We start from the raw sequence: 26657 nt of genomic DNA on the forward strand, positions 1-26657 counted from the left end.
CTACTCACATACATAGGTCCATTACATAAGACTGGACAGACAGACCAAGATGAAGCAATTCCAGTCCTTTGGTTCGACAGAGAACGCCATGCTGCCAAACAAGCATCGAAGACAAGCAGCCACAGATATGTACGCCGAACCCGAGAACTTCCTAGAGATTGAAGTGATCAACCCCAAGACACATCGAGCATCCACGGCGGGGGGTTCAGAGATGTATACGGACTATGAGATCGTGTGTCGTACGAACCTGCCATCATTTGGTACCACATCGGTCATTAGAACCCGCAGACGGTACTCTGACTTCGAGTTCTTCAAAAAGTGTCTTGTCAAGGAGATTGCACTCGCGAGTCATCCCCCAGTTACTGTGCCTAGTCTTCCTGGGAAGATTATCCTGAGTAATAGGTTCAGTGACGAAGTAATCGAAGAGAGGAGGAAGGGTCTCAACAAGTGGATGCAGTCAGTGGCAGGCCATCCCTTATTGCAATCGGGATCTCATGTTCTAGTTAGGTTCATAGAAGAACCAAAATTCATGGGTTAAGCATTTAATATTTGCCCCTCTATTCATACATACAAGCATTTATATATATATAACGAACAAAATACACGACATTCTTTCAGCAAACAATAATATTCGAGACATCATAATTCCTGGTCTTCATATAAAGTATATATCATATTCTTTCTCTTATCACTTGTATCGTCTTGATTTCAATTTTTTTGTTCGACTGTCCATTGAGAATTTCACTCAAATAAGATCAAATTCGCCTGAACACGTAATGCAAAATGGAAACAACTTCGATCTGAACTGAAAAAGGTTTTTTTACATTTTTGAAGTCCATCAATAAAAGAAGGTTTGCATATATATATATATATATTATTCTAGAGTTGTTGTTTTCTCAGACAAATTATCTACCCACTTTCTGTGTATATATTATCAGCTATCAGTAACCCATTTGGATTCATCACTTGCCATGATACTGAAGAAATCCACGTTATTATCGGTGGATGCGTTTTCCAGAGCTGAAGAAGACGTAAGGATCAGAACTAGAACCGGTGCTTTAGTAACCGTTGGTTGTTTTGTTATCACTGCAATTCTGATCATCAATGAATGGTTTCAATTCCATACAATTGTAACGAGACCTACTTTGGTGATGGATCGTCAAAGAAACGTTAAGCTTGAATTAAACTTAGATATTACATTCCCCCATATTTCCTGTGATATATTGAATTTTGATATCATCGATGATTCAGGATACCTACAATATGATGACGATATTATAGCTGACAACGGGTTTGTCAAGATTAGATTAGATGATTCAGGTAATGAATTAGAAACCATGGATTATAAACTGAAGGATCAAACCGCTCAATACCCTGTAGAGGACATAAATTATTGTGGTTCCTGTTATGATGCTTTGGACCAAACTCATAATAACGATGAAGGTATCAAATTGGAAGACCGAGTATGTTGTCAAACTTGTGAAGACGTTAGACATGCTTATATGAAGAAAGGTTGGACCATCTTTGACGGAAAATCTATTGATCAATGTGATAGAGAAGGTTTCCATGAAAAGATTAATAAACATATCAATGAAGGTTGTCGTGTGAAAGGAACTACATTCTTGAACAGAATCGGTGGTAATATCCATTTTGTTCCAGGTGAAGCATTTCAAAATGTTGCTGGTCATTACCATGATACTAAATTGTATGATATTAAGACTCAATTGAACTTCAATCACATCATTAATCATCTAAGTTTCGGGAAGCCGGTACAAAACAAACAAGAAAGTTTAAGAAGCTTGAAATTGGAGACTAATCCATTAGATGGGAAACAAGTTTTAAGAAATCATGATACTCACTCAAGAGTGTTTACATATTTTGCAAAGATTGTCCCAACAAGATACGAATATATGGATGGTGTTATTGTTGAGACGGCTCAGTTTTCAACAAAATTCCAAGAGAAACCAATTAATGGTGGTAAAGCTTATGATGATCCACAAGTGAAATTCCAAAGAGGTGGTATCCCAGGTTTATTCATATATTTGGATATGTCACCATTAAAGGTTATAAATAGAGAGCAACATGCAATCTCTTGGTCAGGTTTCCTTTTGAACTGTGTTACGAGTATTGGTGGTATTTTAGCTGTTGGTACCATCCTAGATAAAATATTATATAAGACTCAGAGAACTTTCTTCAATGGGAAGAAAGAATGATTTATCATATCTCGACGTTCCTTAAGAACAGTTATATATTGTATTATATTAAGAATAAAACTCTTTTTTTCTAAACGTTCTTGTTATGAATTAATAAATAAATAGGTTTGAAATACAGGTTAATAAATATATAAATAAGGATTATTTTGAGGGGGACTGGTCACCGTAAGTTAATGTGTCTAAGTTATAGTATACTTTGGACCGTCACCACCTTCAGGTACAGTCCAATTAATTTTTTGATTTGGAGACTTGATATCACATGTTTTGCAATGGATACAATTTTGGGAGTTAATCTTAAACTTTACACCGTATTTCGAAGATTCGTCCTTAACGAACTCATAGACACCTGCGGGACAGAATCTCTCTTCTATACCTTTATATACAGGAAATGACTCATCCGTAAATTTATCCAGGTCTTGATCCTTACCGATACGTAGATGGCATTCTTCGTTATCATCATGGAAAGTGCCTGTTCTCGATACTGATGTTAGTATATCAAAAGATAACACACCATCTGGCTTTGGATAATTTTTTGGTTGAAAGTCCTTAGCTGGTTTGGTTACACTAGAATCACTGTGGCCGAATTTAAAGGTCCAAGGAGCTTTACCCTTTAACAGTAAAGTGTCGATACCAGAGTACATCATACCACCGAACAATCCAGCTTTCGTATTAAAAGATGGTCTGATATTACGCACTTCGTACAATTCATCGTATACCCAGGATCTTTTTAATGAGTTCTCATAAGATTCAATATTTAATAAAGGTTCTTCTGATATATCCACATTTTCTTCGCCTTTCTCCTCAAGAACACTTTCAAAGGATGGTAATTTAGTGATCTCATCATAACAACTCTCAGCAGCAATCATTGCGCTCTTCATAGCTGTATGCGTACCTTTAATCTTAGGGACATTCATAAAACCTGCAGATGCACCGATGATAACACCACCTGGGAAATTTAATTTTGGAATAGCCTGAATACCACCCTCATTTAGTGCACGAGCACCATATGCAATACATTTACCATCCTTTAAGACGTTACTGTAAAATGGATGATGTTTTAATTTTTGGAATTCCTGATATGGAGAAACATATGGGTCCTCATAGTCTAGACCAATCACTAAACCAACACTGACTAGATTTTCTCCGAAATGATATTGGAAACCACCCCCATATAGGTCCTTGGAGAGTGGATAACCCATCGTGTGTGCTACCATTCCCTTTTTGAAATTCTCGGGTTTCACTTCCCAAACTTCCTTAAGGCCTAACCCATACGATTGGTTACCTCTTCCTTGTCGTAGATTAAATTTCTTTAAGATTTGCTTTGTAATAGAACCATGACAGCCTTCCGCTAATACTATTTGTTTAGAATGGAATTCTAATCCTCTTTCAAAAGAATCCTTTTGTTTCCCATTCTTATCAATCCCTAAATCCTTTGTAGCGACACCAATGACACCATCTTTATTCTTATTGTATATGATATCAGACACACTGACACCAGTGTAAAGCTCTACACCAAGTTCTTCTGCTTTTTCTCCAAGCCATCTCACCACGGTACTTAAGGAACCAACATAGTTTTTCCCTTTATTGGTTAACCCTGGCGTTAGAGGTAAAGGTATTGACCCGTTCGCAGTCAATAGTTTGAATTCGTCCCCATTAACAGGATCCAATATAACACCATTTTCTTTCTTATTTTCAAGACACTCTTGCTTAAAATTTGGGAATAATTCCATCATCGCACGAGGTTCCAAGATCATACCTGACAAAGTGTGAGATCCTAGATCTCCTGCTTTTTCAAGCACTACCACACGATATTTGTTTTCTTTGTCTAATTGCTTGAACTTAATAGCAGCAGTTAATCCAGCTGGTCCGGCACCAATAATACATAAATCGACGAAATCTTTCACCCTGGGTATAGCGCGTACGCTACTCATATAGCGTCTTATTACAGTTAGCTTCATTATGTTTGTTTGTGTTTAAATAATACAGTCAGTTAAAGATATTTTATTTCATTTATTGATATGGATAAATAAGCAAAAATTAAATTAAACAAGATTTGCTTAACTGAGTCCCTGAGTATTTAGATAATATATATTAGACTTGGTGCATAAATATATATATATATATTAGTTTCTTTGAATCTCCTCACCAATCTGAGAGGAGTCAAGTATTGTTGTTTCCTTTTCGTTCAATGTCCGTGAAGCGGCAGCGAACGCCGAAACATGCGATGCATCTCTCAATGAAGTAACAGGACAATTTTAAGAAAGTGATATCATTGTCACTTTAAAGAAGAAATTAGATGATATACCTAATAATCTTGAGTAGACATACGTTGATTTTAATTAAGAATATATTTAATTTAGTTTATATATAGTTCAAGTACCATTCTCAGGGCTTTATTCCGAAACTTTACGATTAATTTAACAGCTGAGAGAAATCAGCGTTGTCTATACGTTATAATACTCTATATAATGTTTTGTTTAAATAAATATCGTAATGTGTTGTTGGGAATGGATGATATTCGGTTAGAAAACTAACCGAAACAAAAAAGCGTAACCTGAAACTTTAACAAAAGAAGTCCCTTTGGTATAATGTATATATATGTGTGTACGAGAGTCCTCGAACTTACTTTGGTGGAGGAGCAGTTATTGTTCGACTTAATGTTTAGATGATACTATCCAACTCATCTAAGCTAATAGATTCTGGAGATTGAATATCCTTAGTTAAAAAACCCTCTCTCACAATCTTTAACCAAGCATTGTCTTCTGACATACCGTCCTCTGATATGCTTTCAGACTCCATCTTTGGAGAGCAAGGTGTTTGGTGGAACATAGTAACTAAACTATTGTTACCATTATGCGGAATATGATTTGAAATGTTTGACCTTATACCCGATTTTGGAAGTAATTTAGAGATCCTTGGTGCGGCTGCGACAGCAGTAATATAAGAAGATTGTTTGTGGGAAGATGCAGATACTCCAGTAGAATTAGCTGGAGTTGTGGTTGTATTATTACCGTTACTAACTCCATCTAGTAATGTTGGAGTCATGGTTGTAGAACGAGAAGAATTTACTGTAGATTCAACATTTCTATTGTTGTTGTTCATCTTTTGTTTTTTGTTCTGTGGTGTTGTTAGATTTTTGCTATTAACAACGACGTTGTTGCTATTTGATCCATTTTCATTCTTCATATTATCGTTACTCCTCTTCCTTGTGTCATTAGTATCTGTTTGTTTGTTCGTTAGGTCATTAGATTTTTGTTTGGTTGTTTTTTTCTTGTTGTTATCACTGCTCGTTATAGCAGGTTTATTTGGTGTGTTTTGATTTAGTGTTACAGACACAGGGGACGAAGAATATGGAATATTGAAACCTGGACTCAAAGTGAATCCAGTGTTGGTAGAGAGGTTAATATTTCCTTTATTCATCACATTGTCTATTGTTAGGTTGTTTGGAGAAGAGTTGACTGTGTTTCCATTAAAGAAAGAGGATTCACCCATTTGGGATTCTTGTTTTGCCTCATTTTCTTCAGCCATTTGCTGTTTTAGTTGATCTGTGACCTTCTTGGCATGTTCTTTGTAGTCTGCAGTCAAGATACCTCTGTAAATATAAAGCATCCTTCTTGGAGAAGAGTTGGACCATTCCCTAGAGATAGCATATTTCATTGTTTTTTCACCCTTTTCGATCTTCTTGACATAAGCATTTAATTTCGCAGAGATCAAGTTAGATAGTTTTGTCGATAGGTTAGACATTTCGGGATGTTTTGCAAGCAAGATATCACATAACTGTTTAACAGTCAGCCCATTTTGTTTGACGTCACTCTCCCATAGGATGACAAATACAGCAAATAGCACATCGTCGTTCAGTGGTGGTGTTCTATCCTCGGGGGCTGGTCGCTCACCTGTAACAGGAATCAATTTGGAGACCTCCAATAAAGGATTCTCCTTCTTAGATGAGACACTGTCCTTCTTTGTCTTTGTGCTATTAGATGACTTGCCACTGTTAGAACTTGTGTCATCCGCGCTACTGTTGTTTCTGTTTTTAGTAGGAGTTGCTTGGTTACCGGTAGCAATTGGGTTCATGGCAGGATTAACATCCAGTAGGTCCACTGTCTCTGAGCCAGGAAACGAAGTGATAATGTTGCTGTTGGCCGCAAGGTTTCTTGCGTTGGCATTCAGATTCAAGGCACTGAGTTGGAAAATTGGGGACGTACTGTTATGTAACATCTCATTTTCCATTGTTGGAATTTGCAACGGTCTAGAATTAGTTAGAGCCATGGTCGAATAAGATAGAGAGATAAAGGGAAATAAAGTTTAGATATCTATATTTCCTTACTCCAGCAAAGAGTTCTTGACGTATAGATTCTTTAAAGTATTATTTTTCCTTTTTCTCTTAATAATGAGGAAAATTAACTAAAATATCCCCAAAATGTATTCAAAAAGGTTTGTTTTTATTGGCTATTTATACCGATAAAATCCTTAAGATTAAATAAATAGTTCGTTGTTATGGTTATTTGTACCCTTATAAGTAAAGTGAAGAATACTATAAAGTCCCTTAAAAAATAGGTAATATTGAACGCTATATTTTAAAGGTTTTTTTTTTCACTGATGACTATTTTTATTTTTCAGAGGTGGCCCTTTAGGGGAAACTGGTGAAATAAATAAATAAAAAAAACAAAGGAAAAAAATAAGGGGAAAACGGAGTTTAACAAACGAAATAAGTATTGATACCAGTATAGTCTATCTTGGTATGTGTATTCCTATTAGGCAGCGAGCGGATATCACAACCTATGTCAAACAGTACTAGTAAAAGTTAAAAAAAAAAATTTGGATATCAGGGTTATTAAATAACTATCCTGAGATAATATCTATCACAAGTTTGATCGTAGTTGTGAAAGAGTGTAGTCTTACTTTTTACTTTTAATTTTTAAAAAGAAAAGAGGTACAAGAGTTAATACAAGAAGGGAACCTTTTTATTTAAAATTACGAAAAGAGAGAAATACTGAAATAAAGTAGGTCTTATTTACTAAGAGAAGGGTAACTGACTCTAAAGATGAATCAAATCAGACAGTTCTAAAGATATCGAGTTTGATGTTTGGTGGAATAGATGGCATCTGCCCCTAATGGGAAGTACATCATTTCAATTTTTCAGATTATTCAGTCTAAATCATTTATTGCGTCGTCGGAGTGGTATGGCACCGCGCTTTGTGCCGAAAAAAAATAAAAATTTACTCTTTTTTAAAAAATAAAAAATAAAAAATAAATTTTGAACATCCGTACATTCGCGCGCAGTCCAAAAACGATTACTCATTCTTGGTTTTTGAAGGGAACGAGAGTTTCAAATAAGCAGCCGATGGATGGTATGATCTACATTTGCTCCCAAATGAAAAGAAATAATAAATAATATTCCATACCAAATAAGACTTCAAATATATATCTGTAACTTAAATCGCTGCAAATGGATAGTATTCTTAAAATCAATATGGATATAAGTAGAATTAGATCTTAATGTCAAATGATTTGAAAACAATCAATGTATCATATTTGTAAAATAAAATTGTGTTGTAAGTAATTTTCTGTTCACAGTTCTCTTAATAAAATGTTCTCAACAAGAAGGAAAGAAAGGAAATAAAACAATAATCAATGATAGATTTAGGGTGGCAAAAGATGTGATTATAGTGAAATATGAAAGTTATGAAATATATTTCATCTCTCTTTATATATGTGCAAACGAAGACTAAAATATGAAGAGTGGGAGAACAAAAATGTAAAATGTAAAAAATGAAAAAATAAAAAGTAACATACCGCTGAAGCAAACACCCAACAATGTATTGGTAGACTATATTGATCGAGAGAGAACATGATGAAGATAATTTTGATTGTAAGATGAGCAACCAGGTGAAAAAAATAAAAAATATTTTCTTCATCGCCTAATTGCAGCCTTTCTTTTTCCGTTACTACCACCATTTCGGAACTTTCAGGGCAAGCGAGCAGAAGCACAGACACCGAGGAACTTAATATCCTCTCATCTGATGCGCCAAAAGAAAATAAAAAAAAAGAATAAAAAGAGAAACTTTTTCTCGATGGATTAATTCATCCATTGATAGATTCTGCTGCTTATTATTTGAGCAAACTTGCGGGGAGAACAGTAACAAACGTCCTTTGCTGTGGCAGCGGCGGTATAATTTTTTTTCAACAAGGCCACCATTATAAATAACTTCTTAATACAAATTTCATAGTAAAATAAAATATGTTTTTGTCTGAATTTATCGTAGAACTGAACTACCAACCAGCCAATAGCTGATCTAAGAATAACGCCTGTAGGAGCAAAGGTGAATATAAATCTTAATGTGTGTTGTGCGATAATATAATACATAAATGTAGCTTTTGGTGACGTTGATTATTCCACCCGCCTCTTTTCAACAGAATATTGCGTATCAACTAATAACATTTTTGTTTTTCTTTCTTTTTCAATATTGAACAGAAAAACGTCCGTACCAAGAAATTTCTTTTTGTGTTGCACTCTCCTTTTTTTTCTGTTCGTGACGATATGAGCGTAGGATTGTTTTAGAGAATACTCGTACAACCACCAGGAGGTGAGAAAGAGTAAAAATAAATAAAAATGGATTGCCTCTTTCCCAGAGAGGTTGGCTGACAAAACAGAAAATTAAAAAAATTTAAGAAAAACTTTTTCAACGAGTACCGCTTTTGGCACATTTTTTAAAACGCGAACGCCCCGTTTCTTTTTCTGCCTCCTTTCTTCCACGTCGTTCATTACCGCAAATTTGGACTAGTAAAATATAACGAAGAAACAGAGACAAAAATAAGGGTTCATCCTTTTCACGAAAAACATCTCCATATTTTTAGGGGTACCCCCTGAAATAGCCGCCCAACTATAAATAAGTTTCGTGTACGATGATGATCTAAAAATACACGAAAAACAAAATTCTCGAAATATTTTTAAAGCCGAGTGGACTTTTTTTTTTGTGAGCTATTTTTGCTATATAAAGTTATTTGGTGATTTACGCCTTCGAGGTTTATTTCAATTCTCTCCAACATATTTTTTTTCTTTTTTGGTCTCAATATAATGGAAGCACCTTGGGCTCTTGTATTTATCTAAGAAAGTAAAAAATTATTTGTAAGTTAATGTATTTATTATACTTATGTGCGTGTTTATTTACAAACTCGTTTGAATTCATTAGTATTTGTGTCATCAGCGACTTCCTCGTGGTACCGTTTCTTCAAATAAATTGGAGTAGTTGGTGTTAGAGGCATGATGACATCTCTGCGCGTAGTATTCTTCCTCTTTGATTTCATGTCAGGAGTGATACTTTTAGCAGACTGGTTGTGTTGGGTGGTTGATGATGATGACGATGACGATGATGATGTCTTAGGTATTGAGCTACCATCAATAGAATGTCTCTCTCCATTCTCGATGATGGATGCAATGTAATCGTTCATGATTTTTTCTTCTTTAAATCTCTTGATGAATGATATGAATTTAGTTAATTTACCGTCATCATATTTCAATTTAAAACTAGCAGGGATGATTTCATTGCCGGCAAAGACTATGTCCAATAGGGATTCTTGTTCTTTGGAGATTTTGAACCATTTTCCATTCTGAGCAAATTGTTCAATCATTAATGCAATAGTAGTAGCATCCTTAGCTAGATGTGATGATGACATTTCGTATGCTAATTCAGGTTTGAATTCACATAGTTCACAAAGCATGATGGAAAGAATCTTGATTTCGTTGACATTCAATGTCTTATCCATTAAACTTAGGGTCTTTTCGAAAAGTATCATATCGATAAAGGAATCGGCTGTTGGAGTAGCATTTATGGACCAATTTAATGATTGTAATATTTGGAATTCAGTAGCAATAAATTGTTTAGAAGTATATTGCATACAACAAAGATTCTCTAAAATTTTAGTACTTGGAATATTTTTTTTAACATCAAAGAATTTTGCACTTATCCATAGACAAGTTAAGGCAATCAATTGATAATTCGTATTCTTCAGTATGAATTTTGAAGTGTATCTATCCACTAGATTAAAAGTTTGAAACAAAGTAGAAGTAGTCAGAGATAATCTTGAATGACAACACATTAAGAATTCAAATATTAAATATCTCATATCAGAATTAATATATGGTTGAGATTTAAAACAAGATAAATTCTTACTATTATTTTGAGAAATTCGATTGGATCTCTCCAACGCATACAAATGATTGGAAAGATCTCTGTGATACTCCTTGACCGTCATTTGATGGTTCATCAGTTCTCTTTTGACGAGGTTTGGATTCATGGATTTCATATACGAGTTATGTCTTCTAATTTTTGACATTTCGTATAGATTCACCATCTTATCCAGACATGATTTGGATTCATTAGCAGGCATACTTTAAGAAAGAAAAGATAATGATATTTTGTGTGTGTGTGTGTATGTGTGTTACTTAAAACTATGGCAGTAAAGTAAAGATGCTATTTGTTGGTATAAAATATTTCTATTCTATATCTTTTTTGGAGGAGACGATAATAAAATCTTTTTTTTTTTGAAGTTTTTATGATTTTGTAAAGGGATGGAAGTAATAATAATAATGGTATATATATAGGTAAAATACTATTATTGAAGAAGAGATAAAAAAATTTGGTAGTAGGCTTTAGTTGAATATTCGTAATAAAACTGGAGTAAGTGAATATTTTAGGAATGCAAATAAAAGAAAATGTGAAAGAAAATCTCTTATAAAATATATTTGAAGAGAAGTATGCAAAGAAAAGTATGAAAATGAAAAAAGGAACCAGATATATTTGAATAAAAAGGTTCTCGATTAAAAATGCAAATTAGTATAAAATAATAAAAGTAGTTCTTGGTTTAGCAAAAAGAGAAAAAGATTATCTTTTTTTTAGTATTTTGTTATTACTTCTAAGTTAATAATAGTAAGTCAATGATGCTATAATGTAAACCAGGATAAATGTTCATAAATGGGAGAGAAAAGGTATAATGAGTGAGATATGTATTGGTAATGGCACACAAAAAAGGTTAATGAATGGAAGTGAAATTGTTCGAGGATATCTATATGCTCTTATTATTTCTCAAAATATGTATTTCCAGTAAAACCAACAAAAGAAAGAAAGAAAATTGGATATATTTCGTTAAAAGGATAGAAATGTAAACTTAATCAATCGATCGATCTGGATTGATTTAATTTAAATTAAAAAAATTGTAAATTATTATTAATTAAATTTAATTAGACATTGAAAGAAACTTCGAAAAGAAATGATTTGAAAAAACTGATTAAAATATTCTTTATATTACTTATAAATGAATCTTCCAACTAATACATTTTATTTTATTATTTTTTTTTTTTCAAAATATGATAATGATACAATATAGTTTCCCACTCGGTAGAATAATAATGAAAAATTTAATGAAACTATACTGAGTAAGGGCAAGATTAGGAAATTATCTCCTAGTATGTGTGTATGTGTGTATGTATGTCTGCAAGTTGTAAAAGAAAGAATAAGAAAAGCTCAGCCTAATAGAAACGAAAATGAAAATGAAATTGAAATTGAAATAAAATGAAAATTGAACTCTTTCATCGAACTAATTAGGTCATCAATCTCTTTCTGCCTCCCACGGTAAAAAATGAAAAATGAAATGAAAAAAATAAAGAGACCACCCTGCACTGAGCAAGCAAAAACTAGAGAGAGAAAAAATTATCTTGAGGGCGTGGAGAGACAAAAAAAGAAGATTATTATGAAGAAAACAGATAGGACAGATAGATAAACGGTAGTAAAGCAAGAAGAATTATAGAGAGATAATAAATAACTATAAGCATAAGAATAAAAATAGTACCGGGTTTTTCGTATTATGAATGAGGGAGAGGTGCTGCAAGGATATATAACGTATATACTAAAATATTATAATACGGGGCAAATAATAACAATTTGAAAGAAACTCTCCAGGTATTATTGCAAAATAGTTTGGTGGGAAGCGAGGGATATCATCGTTCTTGTTCTTGTTCTTGCTGCTTATTATTATTTAGAGGTCAAGAAGATTAAGATTTAAAAAAATAAGCAAAGAGAATATAATCAGTTTATACCGTGGTTTAAGCCTTCTACCCAATATCATCCCTAATCAATTGATAATTGTAACAGTAGCTGTAGTTGTAGTTGTAGGAAATGCAATCTAACGTATCATATCATATCATATCATATCATATCATATTGGCGTACGCTTACTAAAACAAGAAAGAAATTTTACAATACAATAAGAGAAACCTAATTTGTATAGTAGAGCGTGCAGAAATGGCATTACATATTGGGAATTACAATAGAAGAGAGAGAGACAATGAAATAAAGGGTACCCGCCATAGTAAAAACTGCTGCAAAAACGAAAAAACTTTTTCTTTCTTCGTTTGCGATGTGAGAAAAACAGAGAAAGAGAAATTAACCGAGCCGACTAAGGAAAAGGAAATGCTCACTGTAAACACGCAGTATAACCGGCAGTTTATCCCTTGTCTTTTCCATCTCTCACTATATGTGATTGTGGAGAGACAGACAGGCAGAGGGATAGAAAGAGATCAGTGGCCTTTACACACAACTTCTACTGTCTGCCTCCGGGTGCATTCAAACTAGAGAGGGATACACAGACAGGAATTGAGAACCAGTAAAATTTATTTGATTTTTTCGCTGCTCTCCTAAATAATTACTTAGTATAGATATTTTTACTCAGTGATGGGGATGAGGAGGCAAGGAAAATATCAAGACAGCAAGCTGCAAATGAATTTTCCACTTCATTTCATTTTTTTTCTATTAGGTTATGCTATATCTTTCACCATATTTGAGGTTCAATCGTTTCATATAGGTTGGAAATTTTTATATATTATTATATGTATTTGATTTGATAGCTGCTAGTATTTTAATAGAATAAGTACAATTATGCAACATTAACTGATATATATCTAATATATGTGTGTGTATTATAGCCTACCCTAACCCTTAATTTGTTATGATCAAACTTTTATTTCAGGGCTTGTCTTGTTGTTCGTTCATCGGTTGAAGAAGTACAAACGATCTCATTATTGTAATATTCAATGCTATTGTTATTATTAGAATATTTAATAGATGGTCGTCTGTTCTTTTACTATTAGGGCATTCTTTAATTTAATTACTATATAATAAACAGAAAAGAGAGATTAACTATTTGAGTTAATGGCTTAGTTGTAACTTCTATAATCAGTTGTTTTGTTTTGATTTAACTTGATTTGAATGTAAGGCCTAACATTTCTGTTATTAAGTATTATAAAAGATACAATAATGATATCCGAAGTTCCGATGATTACAGAGTCCAGAACATCGTATTATTATTATTGCTATTATGAATAAGTATATAACTACGTTGTTTAATATCCGATGGCAATAATACTGAAAAAGATTCTTCTATATTTACAGATACTATTTATTTTTAGCCTGTAAGGATAAGATTATGCAGTTTTAGGTCATTTCGTTACTAGATATGAAACATTTTATAAATAATTATATTCAAGAATTGCATTGTAATTGATTTATTCCTATGTTCGTTCGAGTATAATATCTGGTTGGCGGCAAAGATCGCATTCATCACGTGTGTGTTTTTCTCTTGACCATTTATATTCAATGTGTAGTTTATGTAGAATTGTTCAAATGTTACTGTACAATTACATTGCCATTCAAAATGTGATCAAAAGAACAAAAGGACAATCATAGTGAGACTATCTCTGTCTTTGATGATGAAAATATATATATTACATTATGTTACATGCTTTCTATCTTCTATTGTAAAATGGAATTTTCTTGCACACTCTATTTTATGTGATTCCTTTTTTTTTTCAAGTTTTTGCAGAATTAGGAAGTGTTACCGCATTTGGAATATTAGTCCTCTAGCTTGAGTGGCTTGAAGATTTTACCCAATCAGGAAACTGAGGTGGGCGTGTGTATGAAGTTCATATATGTATATCCATCCACACACACAATTTTTGATATTACTTGGTTTGTCCCCCGGGCTCCGTTTTTTTTTTGTCTGTTTTGCAAAACTTTTTTTTCCGATATTACGGCATCTAATTATAGCATTGGTGCAGTTGTTTCTGCGTGCTCCCCTATTTTAATTGAGCTTCATTTGTTTGATTTGTCGTGTCAAAGAAGAAGAAATGCTTATTTTGTTCTTTAACGGCCAATTAAAATTTGTTGTTATCGGTTTGAGCTGAGAAAGACTGGGTGAAGAAATATGAAGGCTGTTGAAGAATCCGTGGAGTCAGGCAGAAGAAACTCAAGATGATAGTAAGACTTGACTCTCTCTCTCTCCCACCCCACCATTTACGCACTATTATTATTGTTATCATATTTTAGATAGCAATAAGAGTTTGTTGTTGAGTTTCGCAGTATTTACTATCATAATTCCGTAAAGAATCACAATATACATACATAGATAGCTATAACATGTTCTTGTCTGTTTCTCTTTTGGAAAATTCTTTCAATATGTTGATAAGAGAACATAATATATATCGTTGATGTATGTCACTAATAGAAACTTATTGTTAATGGGCATGTCCATTGTTTTTTCTCCTGGTGAGTGGATGACACACGCTTTTATTATACTTTTATTGATTAAGTCGAAAATATGAGTCGTCCATCATCACTTTGCCGATGCAACGAATTCGGTATACTGTATCTTCAGTTTAGATAACACATATATACGTCGTAGCATCTTCTGTAGTCTCATTGCCTTATCTTCAGCATTATTTAAGAATGCATGTAGTGTGAGTTGGTAAATCTCCTTCTATTGTTATACATATTTAGTAAAATTCTTTTAATATCCTCTGTCTCTCTCTCTCTTTAAGCGTGTCCAGATTATTATTATGTTTGTCTTTCCCTTCTTCCCCCGATACCATTTACAAATGGTAACATCGAGGACTCTGTGCACTGTGTTGGCCGATAAGAAGAAACCCGTCTCAATTAATGTTCCCAATTATGATTATGATTACCTCGATGGGTGATGAAGGATGGCCTGGAAGGTAACTATTATGGTAATACACCTTATTCAAGCATGGTGGGTTGTTTTTTTGCCTATATTGTTGCCACGAGTACGATTGTGTACCTCGCTGTTGGAGGTTACTTCAAACCTTGCATCTTATTGAACAGTTTTTGTATTGCAATACCAGCACGATTCAAACGCCTACACGTTCAAAGTATATCTGGCAGAGGGTGTTAGTTTTCAGCTTTCTTTGGTTACGGCCACTGCAATCTGACAACGTCACTGATGTAATTGAGCATTTATAATGAGAACAAAGTATGTGAATCCCGGTATATTTCATTAAAGGAATGGTGATGTTGACCTTACGTAAGGTAGTAATTATGATTGTTACAAGGTTTTTTTAAGACCGATAAAAAGAACTAATTATCATAAGTTGTTGACTATATTGTGCTTATGATAGCTTCTACCTTATCCAAAGAAGTGATCTATTTGCTCATTCGTAACTAACTATATCAGCCAGCTGAAGGTTGTATTTGAACCTTCTGCATCGAATTCAAACTAGTCGTTTTTATCTCTTAGTTAAAAACCCCAATCTAGACTTCAGAAGGGAATTCGTCAAGCTACTTTTTGAAAAACAGAATTGTCTTCCATGCAATATGTGTTGTTATCATTAAAAGGGTCTATATTTCAAATTCATGTCGTCTTGATTCAGTCAGGTATTTACTGTCGTTTTAGAGTTGCTCCCCGTGGAATGTGATCTTACATTGGACTTAGACACTCCCACCAAAATGAGAGTTATGTTTGCTCCGAAAAAGCGCGCTCTCGACAAAAGAAAGCCAATAAGGTCAGAAATTTTAAACATTAAGGAAGTCAAGATAGGACTGTGTGAGGGACTAAGAACGCTTCTATTGCAGAAAGCAATAATAGATACTCGCAGTGACATCAGGAACCATAAGTAATTTCATACATTAAACTTAGCATTACTTTGGTAGAATTGTACAACATATATATATATATATATTCATAGTTAAACGAGATTCCCCAGGAGAATAAACAAGACTTGATACGTTATGTTAAATAGAACAGGACTATTCAAGAATTCTTTGAGGCAGTTCTCATCTTCAGTACGAAACCTGCAGACTGCAAATAGCTCAGGTTTGCCTTTTAATTACAATGAAAATGAATTAGTCGAAGAAAAGACAACGGAGACCCTAGAACAACGGAGACCAGTCCATCCTCTTTCAGAGCTAGGGGATAGACTTAATCAAGAATTAAAAGATCAGAAAGATATTAGTACTGTGTATACGGATTTTAAGGATGGTATTATGAAATTTAAGAAATCTAACTTTGCAGAATCGAGATTACAGAGATCGTTCGGGTTAAATAGTGTGATCTCGAGATTGATTCATTCCTCCATTACCAGCAATGATTCTAAGATTGACCCATATGAAATTTTGACTAATGTTTGTGATTCCCATCTCGCAAGACCACAACATTTCGAAATTGTTATGGAGCACTTCTTGTCACACAAATTACCCCAGGACGTAATGAGTCTGTGGATCAAATATTTGTCCCTAATTACTGAAAACCCTGATGTTACTGTTGCGTTCCGTGGTAGAGATCCACATAAGAATATTGTTGCGTTAACTACGGTAGCATATTTGTTGCTACCAAATAATGTTCCAGATATGTCTGTCTTAAACCAGATTTTACAGGCTAAGGACCCTAAGGATGTGACTGGTAATGTGACCACCACCACATTCGATAATAGTATTCCAATCGATTTAATAACTTCGATTATCATGCAACGAGTCAATGAAAAGGATCAATCTACGGCATTAAAGAATTTTGAGATATTATTTATGAAATATGTTAGTAACAATACAGAATGGTTGGCCAAAGAATTAGATAATTCTTTTAATTTAAGAATGATTCAAAATTATTATAACATATACAAGAATAGTATCGGTAATATTGAAAATAATGAGTTTAACTCTGAAGTTGTAGCAAAGTTTATGAATACTTTTGTTATGTTAAGGAGACCTAATCAATCAATTAAGTGTTACAATGATTTTAAGCCAATTTTTAAAGATGATTTAGAAGGTATGACGAAATTGAATAATGCTTTGTTGGTCACCGTGGCAGAATTACCTGCAAACTCCAAGATTTATAAATTGACTAGAATTCAAGCTATTTGGAATTCATTAGTAAAAGTCAATGAGGATATCGCAGCTAGTTCTTATGTTGCATTATTTGAAGCATTGTTACAGTCCAAGAACCTCGAGGAATTAGAAACTGTTTGGGAAAACGATGTTCCAGAAGCTATGAAAAAAGATCAAGATGTCATGGAAGCTTATTTGGATTCTGTATTGAGATTGAAGAATTCTGTGACACTTAATGAAATTACACAAAAATTGCCAAAGGATATCAGAAATATTAATTTGATTAATAGTGTCCTTTTGAAGAATGTACAATCTCCAGAATTCAAAGTAGATGTGTTTGATAGCATCTATGATAAATATTTTGGTATAGGTAAAACGGCTAATGGTGTTCCAAAGCAATTACCAAACACAGAAACTCTTGCCATTAAGATGTTAGCCTCTTACACAGCCTCTAATGACAAACCAAGCTTCGATTTTATTAAATCCATTAATATTGACCAAAGATCAGACTTCAATAGATTCCTTAAAGTTGTAGAAGATTTCATTAGAGTGTCGCCCAATATTACACCTGTACGTGCATTGTTTGCTGAGATACAACAACCTTTGAACTCCAAAAAATATAAGTTGTTTATAGCAGCTGAATTTATGAAGAAAGAAGGTTCATCAACGGAAGCCGAACAACTATTGAGATATTATTTGGATAAAGCGGAGATTAAAAAGGACGGTAAGTCTTCTATTAAAGCACAGTTTATTAGAGAATTATTGGATTCTCTTGCTGTTGGATTTTGTCAACTTTCCTTAAGGAAAAAGAGTTTCCAATTTGTACCAAAGATCAACGAATACTATAGATCATTGAAGGAAGTAAATCAATCTGTCAGTAATTCTACATTAGTAACCATCCTCCATACGTATGCTATGTTATGTCGTTATTCTAAACAGAAACTGAGTCCGGAGGAGATAACAATTATTCAAACTTTCTTGGGGGATTTACAAAAACAGAATTTCCACGTAAATCAATCTGATATTAGAATCCTAACCTCAGCAGGAATCAAAGTTCCTGAAAAACTAGTCAAGGCAAGACCACCAAAGAAAAGTTCAGAGGAGAACGAAACCACATCTGCAGAAGAAGTTAATTCGAACACCCAGGCCACTACTATATAGAAATTTTATTCGTAAATAAACCCATGTAAATATATCATTACTTTTAACTAAGAAGCGTAAATTAATATAGGAAATGACAATTGTTATTTGCTAATATAGTAGGTTCCAGTTACAAAAATATGAACTCGATGGGCCTTTGGTTTTACGCTGTAATCATGGCAACAAGGTCAAGCTGTCAAGGAAAGGGTGAGTTCCCCCCACTAAATATGATTGCAAAAATTAGCCATTCCTATCTCGGTGTTTGCTCAACATAACCGCAGATAGAGAACGACGGCAAAATTATTTTTCTAAATTTTATTGGTTTGTTGATGCGCTAACTTACACGCTTAAATTTTCGGCGGTGTTGATTCTTTGAAAGTTTTTTTTTGAATCAAAGACACTGGAGGGATGTCATAAATTTGTTACAAATTGTTAAAAACTTGGTCATCAATGAATATCTGTGACAACCAATATTCTGAACAAGGTGAGGTATCCAGGAGTCAGATATATAACCCGACATCTAAAAGTAATAGCTTCGAGAGGAGTTCATATACTTTCCGCCTACACAAACGTTTGTTGTCTGTTTCAGTTTTATTTCTTTTTTTAGGATCTATCAATCAACACTCAAACTGAAAATTTTTGATCCTTCATACAGTTACTAGTAATAGAAACATCAAGCGTGGGTAATATCATTAAGGTGTAATTAATTCGTTTTGAACTGGTACATCATTTATAAAATCCAATACCTGTCATTTATTATTACTAGGATATTGACAACTAGAAAGTTAAACAGTTAGCCAAAATGATGCCATCAGTAATGAATCCAACCATTGATAGCAATCGTAAACATTCAACAGATATCCCTAAATTAGAAAGGTTGATAGCGAAAGAACTGGCTAAACAAGAATCATCCGGAACCAGCCAGTCTACTATTAAATTAGTCGGCCTTGACATCAAGACCATCACAAGTGATGATATACAACAGATACAAAATGTAGATAGGCTCTCGTTAAGAAAGAACCAGTTAGTGGCTCTCCCTAAATGCTTTGCAAATTTGAAGAATTTACGCTATTTGGATCTTAATTCGAACAACCTGAGAGATATACCGCATATTTTACAACAATGTCCACAGTTAGAGATTCTGGATTTATCCTGTAATAAAATTAAGACGTTACCATTAGACATATCTTCTCATTGGAATCAAAACCTAAAAGTCTTATCATTGAAAAATAATAGACTGACTTCCATAAATGATTTACGAATAATTTTAGCACTTCCGAAACTTAATGTTCTGGAAATTGAAGGTAATAACATTCCTAAAGAAGAATTAGACATGGTTCAAGCATACACACCTATAACAACAACGATACCGAAGGACGAATATTGGGCTGTAGCACTTCGAAGATACTTCGAAGATCATCCTGAGAGAAATATTCTCCCTAATTCGTCATCAAATCAACAAAATAATCAGGATTCTAGCAGCAAACTTTCCAGAGCATCAAAGAGAATGGGATTCATAAACACTACTAGAAACGGATCGATTTCGTCCCCGTTACAACATTCTCCTAAAAATTCATCGAATGAAATAACTAATGCATCATATCAACCCGTCGATACTATACAACCAAGCCGAAGAACACACCATATAGGTTATAATGAGGATAATAACCTTAAGAGTAATAATAGTAATATTAATAATAGCAACAGTACAAATACATTGAACGTACCTACCACATCTGCATCGACATCAATGTTAAGTCATTCTCCTAATCCATCCCATGGACAAACCGGTAGTGGGACTGAATTGTACAACCACACAAAATACAATGATTATTTCAAAAGATTATCTATTTTACCTGAGGAAACAATGGTTAATGAAGAAACAAGAATTTCACAGGCAGAATTAGTGGCTGCTTGTAGGAAGTTACTCTTTGGATTCACTGAATGTCAACAAGCTGTAAGAAAAATTGCATCGTTTTGTAAAGATGCTTCCATCGCTGTCAATATTGTATCTTTGTTGTATTCTGTTAGAACTCATATAGATAATCTAGTAGAGATATTGGAACAGATTGAAAATGATGAATCCCCAAGTGATCAAGGTTTAATAAAAATTTGCGTTACTATCATCTCGTCGTTTAAACAAATTATCACAGTACTACACAAAAATTTTACAACCTTTTTTGAAGAGGATGACTTATGTTTTATTCGTATGTTCTATATGACACTATTATGTTCATACACCGAAATATACAATGCGTGGAGTTTTATTAGTCCCGAATTCCACACGAGAAGTTCAAAACAACAAAGAAGAAAATATCCATTAAAGAAAGAAGATTCTTCTTCGGCATTATCATTTGTCGCATCTTCCTCTTACAAGCCTAATCCTACTAATACAAGCATTAACGAAGAAAAGAATCCATTTGAACAAAATTTAGCAAACTTCAATAACTCAAAACATAGCATAGCTCGGGTTCGTAGTAATACTTTACAGAATAAAATAGTATCAAACTTACCATCTACCTTAGCACATACAAATTCTTCTAATAGTGATAGTTCTTTCAACAGTAGTACGATTCATGAATTATCGTCACTCAATGCAGATCCTCCAAATACGCAACTTAAAAATATGTCGGCTAGCCTAACACATAATGAGGGTATCTCTAGAGAAAGGTCCAACGACAATTCTCCAAGTTCGCAGCATAATATACACAGTCAAGAGATGTCTCGATCTACGTCTATTAATAAGGTTCAAATGTCAGACAGTGTTGTAGAAAGAGAGAGATCATCATCGTCCTCGGCAGGTAGTACCATTTTGCGTACAGCATCTGTAAGCTCTCAACACGTTTCTATGATGAAATCTTCAAGTAGCTCTATACAGGTTAATAAAGATGCACCATTTCGAAATAAGACAGATGTTGCTGGTGAGCCCGTCACAGAACAAAATGACAAGAGTTCATCTGACATAGATAGATCACAAACAACTTCTGGTAATGAAATAGACAAAAACACGAATGTTGGATCCGTTTTAGTGCAAAGGAGTGATAGTATTGATAAGACAATGGAGGTCACAGAAAGAAGAAGCCAAGATTCCAGTACGCATAGTAACAATCAAACAACAGTTGAAGCAACTACTATAGGTGAGACAGAACAGAATATTGATCGTCAACTATATGAAATGTTAATCAATGTAACACGAATGGTGAGTGTGGTCTATGACCAGTTAACCAACGAGATCTCGAGAATTGCAATGGCTAGTACAACAGGTCAACAAAAGTTAACAGATGAATTATTGTTAAGAATTCGTGGTCTAACTGATACTTGTTGTCAGGCATTAGATTTATCAAAGACACTGAATGAAAGATTACAATTATTGGTCAATGATGATCCAAAGATTGTTGAACCTTATTTAAGTGATAATGAGAAATTAATTACTTGGGAGAATATTAATGCATTTTTGAAATCCATCATATCTATCCTGGGAAGTACAAAGGTAGTTATGACTGATTTACCTAATCTGAATGAAATTAGACCACATTTGGCTTCCTTGGCTAAAATCACAAAGGATGTTACAGTTATCTTAGATTTGAGTTCATATAAGGCCGTCTCAGTTACAGCCTCTCAATTACAAAAACAACAGCAAGTGCAAATCCAGCAGCAGCAGCAATTACACCAGCAGCAGCAGCAACAGTTGCAACAGCAACAACAACAAATTAATAGTCATACCCATGTTCCTCTGTTGACACCACAACCAGTACCTAACAATGGACAGAACAGTTATCCCTTTGAGTAATTCTTTTGAGGATCTTCTTAAAATCTCATGATTGGTTGTATGACTATACGTATTGGTATATATTTTAAATAATGAAGAATGAAGATTTCGCTAATGATGATTTTTAAAAGATTATTTGTTTATTTAGAGAACTAAAATGCAGATGAGGTTTATATACAAATGACTATACAAAAGGAGTGGATGGTATTTATTGTTACAATGCTATTAATGAAGGGTTGGAATGATGATTTAATAAAAATAAAATAAAAGATATTAGTGTATTATGAAAGTATTATTATTGTTAGTATGCACAATAATCAAGACTTTGTTCATAGATTTTACTCAATTCGAAATGATAACCGTGTATTTTATTTTTTTCGAAATATTGAGGTAATCTCATTCTTGTCCTTTCTGCAATACCCATGAATCTAATTCTATCAGTTGAGTTCAAAATAATTTTATTTTCATTTTGTCCTGCGATTAATGACCTGAATATACGGTCTAAGATATAAAACAATTTAAAAATCTTTGGGATTGTATCGGCGTCAGGATCATCATCCTCTAATGGATCATCACTAATATCAAATTTCTCTATATAATCCATCAAGTCATCAGCAATCCTGATAATGAATGAAGCTTGACCAAAATTATGCGCTTCTGAAGTATGCGATTTTTCATTTTTAATCTCAGTGTCTCCCTCGAGCATATTCTCTAAGTCTTCGAACTTTTCTAATTGTAAAAGATAATCAGTATGTGGTATATTATCAATAGAATACCAAATAAAATCTAATAATGATTTAATATCATGTAATAATGTTGATAGTGACGGATAACCCTTTTCACTATTTAGACCTCTAGATTGCACAAATTTTCTTTGAATTTCCATTAATCTTGCATCAACATAAGTAATAAATTTAGATTGTTGAGTCATCGATAATTTTCTATGTTTCTTTACGTCATTAAGTGGAACCTCGATTGTTGAGGAAGTATCCTTTTTTATTGAATCATCAGAACTTAAAAATGGTGATTTAAAATTAATACGTGGTTGATAATCATGAGCGCTATCAAAATCCACTTGTTGTTGATTTTCTAATTTTTCAGTGGTAAAATCTTCATCTTCTTCTGATATTAAAGTTCTCTTACGTGATAAAGTGTCAGCTGCCACGGCAGCACAAACCATTTCACGAGGAATATTGGTAAAAGATGGAGTTTCATCAATCCCTGGATCTAAATTCAAATCATCAATTTCTTTTTCGTCCAATTCGATCAAATTATCCAAATCCATGTTAGCATCTGGTCCCTCATGTAATGGTGTTTCGGGTTCAGGTAATGTAGTAGACATCTCTGTAAATGTTTCTGAATGTATGTGCTTATGTGTGTGTTTATTCCAATGTAGTTTAGTACGAATTTTATTTTTTCTATTTATTTATAGTTAGTTTTATTTATTAATTTAAGGTTACTTAGGGAATATATAGGCATCACCAAAAATGCTAAAATTATTCTCATTTTGTTTATATATGAAATTTTCCAAAATTAATGAAATTTGTCATTCTTTGGTGTGCTTTGTGTGGTGAAGCAAGGCGCTCATAGAAGAAGAAAGGACCGATATTGTGTGGTAGTGTACACTTTGGGTGCGCGATACACTGTGCAAGCCTGGAAAGAAAGAAAGAAAAAGGGGGGGCGGGAAGAGAGGAGAGGAGAAGCGACGGGAGGGGTCAGGAAAAAAGGGAGAAAAACTGAAAATAATTTACCCTATAGGGTTTGAATAGGGTTACGTGTAGGGTTTATAGTATAGGGTTCGGGAATTGTAGGGTTTCGTTGAAGGGTTTGACAGGGTTTAATAGTAGGGTTTAATGATTGGTTTCGTGAGTAGTGATGATGGTACTGATTGTGAGTATTCGTGTGGGGAAATGGGGGAGTGGGATATTTACAGTAAGATAGACGACGTAAAGAGTAATGTTAATAATAGACACAAAATGTTTGAGAGGAGTATATGTGACAGTACTAACATTAGACTTAAAGTACTAACTGTATGTAGTTACGAGTATATATATATGTGCTGTGAAGGTCTGTTCTCTAACAAAATTGGGGTAATGTAGTTAGTGATAAACTAAAGTGTACTGAGGCTTTTTAAGAATTTTATATAAGGATATATACATGTATATATATGCTGTGTGACATTACCCTCCTTTTATGTTCTATTTTTTGGGGGGAAGGGTGGACCTCCAAAACGTGAGGAAGTTCAAAAGGTGTTTTTGATGGCGGTTAAGAACATCGGCGGCTAAAAATTAATAGCACCCTTAAAATACTTTTCCAAAACAAGGTATACAATTAATAACTTTCAAAAGCTAGTATACACATAAGGAAAGCAACTCATTACATATTATACTGTGTTAGATTTTTGTTGGTCTGATTTATTTAGGAAAATATATATATATATTCTGTTATGACTAAAATACTTGGGTGTCTGGAACTGCTGGAGACACAATCGTTAGAGTTATCAAGGTTGAACGATGTAGATGGTATCACTGAGGATGACATTCTGAGCCGCATTATTCCAATAAAATCTCACCGCATTATTAAATTAGGTAGGAACAATAAAGAGGCACATCTTGTTATCGATCATCCAGTAGTTTCAGCTATTCATTGTATCATTTGGTGCGTCCTCTTTGATGAAGAAAGTTTCCCAATGTGTTATATTAAGGACGTCTCTTTGAATGGAACTAAGATTAATGGTGAAGTTTTGTTGAAAGATGCAAGTTATTTGTTAAAGGATAAAGATATCATCAGTATTGAATGTGATTCAGGTATAATCTGTTCATTGAAATTTGTAGATACTATAGCTAGAAAACCAAATACTGATTTGTTAAAACAATTGAATGTGGAACGTTATGTTGACGGTTGGGAAATTTCAACTAGGGTCGTCGGTAACGGTACTTTTGGTCATGTCCTTGTTTGTGGGAATAAAAATATTGACAATAAAAGTCAAAAGAATGATGATACTTTACAAAAAAATTACGCTGTTAAGATTATTAAGTTAAAACCAAATAAATTAAACAAGGAGGCTAAGATATTATTGCAATTAAATCATCCAAACATTATTAAAGTATATTATACTCATATGGATTTAAATAATAACTTGTTCATATTTCAAGATTTGATATCTGGGGGTGATTTATTCTCATATTTAGCTAAAACTGATTGCCTTACTGCGATACCAGAGACTGAGTCTCTATTAATAGTTTATCAAATTCTCTTGGCTCTCAGATATTTACATAAGAGAGGTGTGGTTCACAGAGATCTTAAATTGGATAATATTCTATTGGCATCCCCAGAACCTTGCACAAAGATTACTCTCGCAGACTTCGGTATCGCTAAACATTTGACCTCTACAAAGACTAGAATGCATACTGTGGTAGGTACTCCAGAGTATTGTGCACCAGAGGTGGGTTTCAAAGCCAATAGAGAGATGTATCAAACTTTTTCTAGGGCAGCAACTTTATCAGACAGAGATATTGGTTACAGCAATAAATGTGATCTATGGTCTCTGGGGGTTATTACACATATTATGCTTACTGGTATATCTCCATTTTATGGTGATGGAACAGAAAAATCAATTATTGAAAGTGCGATGAGAGGTAATATTAATTATAACATTAGACATTGGGAAAAAATAAGTTCAACGGCAAAGGAGTTTGTGAAAAACTTATTACAAGTAGACGTTCGAGAAAGGTTTGATAGCAATCAAGCAATTAATCATCCCTGGATTAAAGTCCATCGGAATCAATTGGATCAAATTTATCAGAAAAAAATATTACAACAAGGTACAACAAGTACACCAATAACCTCTCTTTCAAATTCTGGGAACCTTGCAAAAGCTATCTTGGTTCAGGATACAGGAAACCTCATTGAAAAGTCTAAAATGAATTGGAAGCGTAAATTGCCGAAGACTATTGTGGTCTCCAATAAAAAGATGAAATTGAACACATTGCATAAATACACTAGTAAACAAAAAATATAATTTCAAAAAGGGTTTTTTATATGGCGAATGTACCATTTATGTACTCATTGTACATAAAACCAAACACAATGGTCCACGTCTTAGTTGTTTTCAAAGGATGGTGTCAGCGACTTTTGTTTTGCACATTTATTTTATATGTATTTGGCATATTATATTCAAATCGTTGGCTGCGGAAATCGTCAATACCGAAAAAAGGATTGATACTAATAATCTCAATACAAATATAATAACCAAAAAGATTATATTGATGAGCGCTGAAGAGAACAATATCCAAACAAGATATTCTAACCTGATCTAGCTAGCCAAAGTTCAATTAGGAGATCATCAGCTTTTTAAATTATAAAAAG

General features: G+C 33.6%; 9 protein-coding genes across 9 annotated transcripts; 5 read left to right on the plus strand and 4 right to left on the minus strand.

Annotated features, from left to right (window-relative positions):
* Positions 1–49: 49 nt before the first annotated feature.
* SNX3 (Snx3p) lies at positions 50–538 on the plus strand (the record flags this gene model as incomplete). Its single annotated transcript, XM_041550748.1, has 1 exon — positions 50–538. The coding sequence occupies one exon, from the start codon at positions 50–52 to the stop codon at positions 536–538; it is 489 nt and encodes a 162-aa protein (XP_041406682.1).
* A 433-nt stretch (positions 539–971) lies between these two features.
* On the plus strand, positions 972–2213 carry KABA2_05S02398 (endoplasmic reticulum-Golgi intermediate compartment family protein; the record flags this gene model as incomplete). The annotated part of the gene is made up of 1 exon (XM_041550749.1): positions 972–2213. The coding sequence occupies one exon, from the start codon at positions 972–974 to the stop codon at positions 2211–2213; it is 1242 nt and encodes a 413-aa protein (XP_041406683.1).
* A 179-nt stretch (positions 2214–2392) lies between these two features.
* Positions 2393–4171, minus strand: CIR2 (putative electron-transferring-flavoprotein dehydrogenase; the record flags this gene model as incomplete). Its single annotated transcript, XM_041550750.1, has 1 exon — positions 2393–4171. The coding sequence occupies one exon, from the start codon at positions 4169–4171 to the stop codon at positions 2393–2395; it is 1779 nt and encodes a 592-aa protein (XP_041406684.1).
* A 703-nt stretch (positions 4172–4874) lies between these two features.
* On the minus strand, positions 4875–6482 carry GDS1 (Gds1p; the record flags this gene model as incomplete). Its single annotated transcript, XM_041550751.1, has 1 exon — positions 4875–6482. The coding sequence occupies one exon, from the start codon at positions 6480–6482 to the stop codon at positions 4875–4877; it is 1608 nt and encodes a 535-aa protein (XP_041406685.1).
* A 2895-nt stretch (positions 6483–9377) lies between these two features.
* KABA2_05S02464 (uncharacterized protein) lies at positions 9378–10604 on the minus strand (the record flags this gene model as incomplete). The annotated part of the gene is made up of 1 exon (XM_041550752.1): positions 9378–10604. One exon carries the CDS (start codon positions 10602–10604, stop codon positions 9378–9380), a length of 1227 nt encoding a protein of 408 aa, XP_041406686.1.
* Positions 10605–16288: 5684 nt separating this feature from the next.
* Positions 16289–18541, plus strand: MSC6 (Msc6p; the record flags this gene model as incomplete). The annotated part of the gene is made up of 1 exon (XM_041550753.1): positions 16289–18541. One exon carries the CDS (start codon positions 16289–16291, stop codon positions 18539–18541), a length of 2253 nt encoding a protein of 750 aa, XP_041406687.1.
* Positions 18542–19325: 784 nt separating this feature from the next.
* On the plus strand, positions 19326–22310 carry SOG2 (Sog2p; the record flags this gene model as incomplete). The annotated part of the gene is made up of 1 exon (XM_041550754.1): positions 19326–22310. The coding sequence occupies one exon, from the start codon at positions 19326–19328 to the stop codon at positions 22308–22310; it is 2985 nt and encodes a 994-aa protein (XP_041406688.1).
* A 280-nt stretch (positions 22311–22590) lies between these two features.
* On the minus strand, positions 22591–23631 carry TFB6 (TFIIH complex subunit TFB6; the record flags this gene model as incomplete). The annotated part of the gene is made up of 1 exon (XM_041550755.1): positions 22591–23631. One exon carries the CDS (start codon positions 23629–23631, stop codon positions 22591–22593), a length of 1041 nt encoding a protein of 346 aa, XP_041406689.1.
* A 1104-nt stretch (positions 23632–24735) lies between these two features.
* MEK1 (serine/threonine protein kinase MEK1) lies at positions 24736–26310 on the plus strand (the record flags this gene model as incomplete). The annotated part of the gene is made up of 1 exon (XM_041550756.1): positions 24736–26310. The coding sequence occupies one exon, from the start codon at positions 24736–24738 to the stop codon at positions 26308–26310; it is 1575 nt and encodes a 524-aa protein (XP_041406690.1).
* Positions 26311–26657: the final 347 nt, after the last annotated feature.

Source organism: Maudiozyma barnettii, assembly GCF_903064755.1.
Source record: "Maudiozyma barnettii strain CLIB 1767 genome assembly, contig: KABA2_05, whole genome shotgun sequence".
Lineage (NCBI taxonomy): Eukaryota > Fungi > Ascomycota > Saccharomycetes > Saccharomycetales > Saccharomycetaceae > Maudiozyma > Maudiozyma barnettii.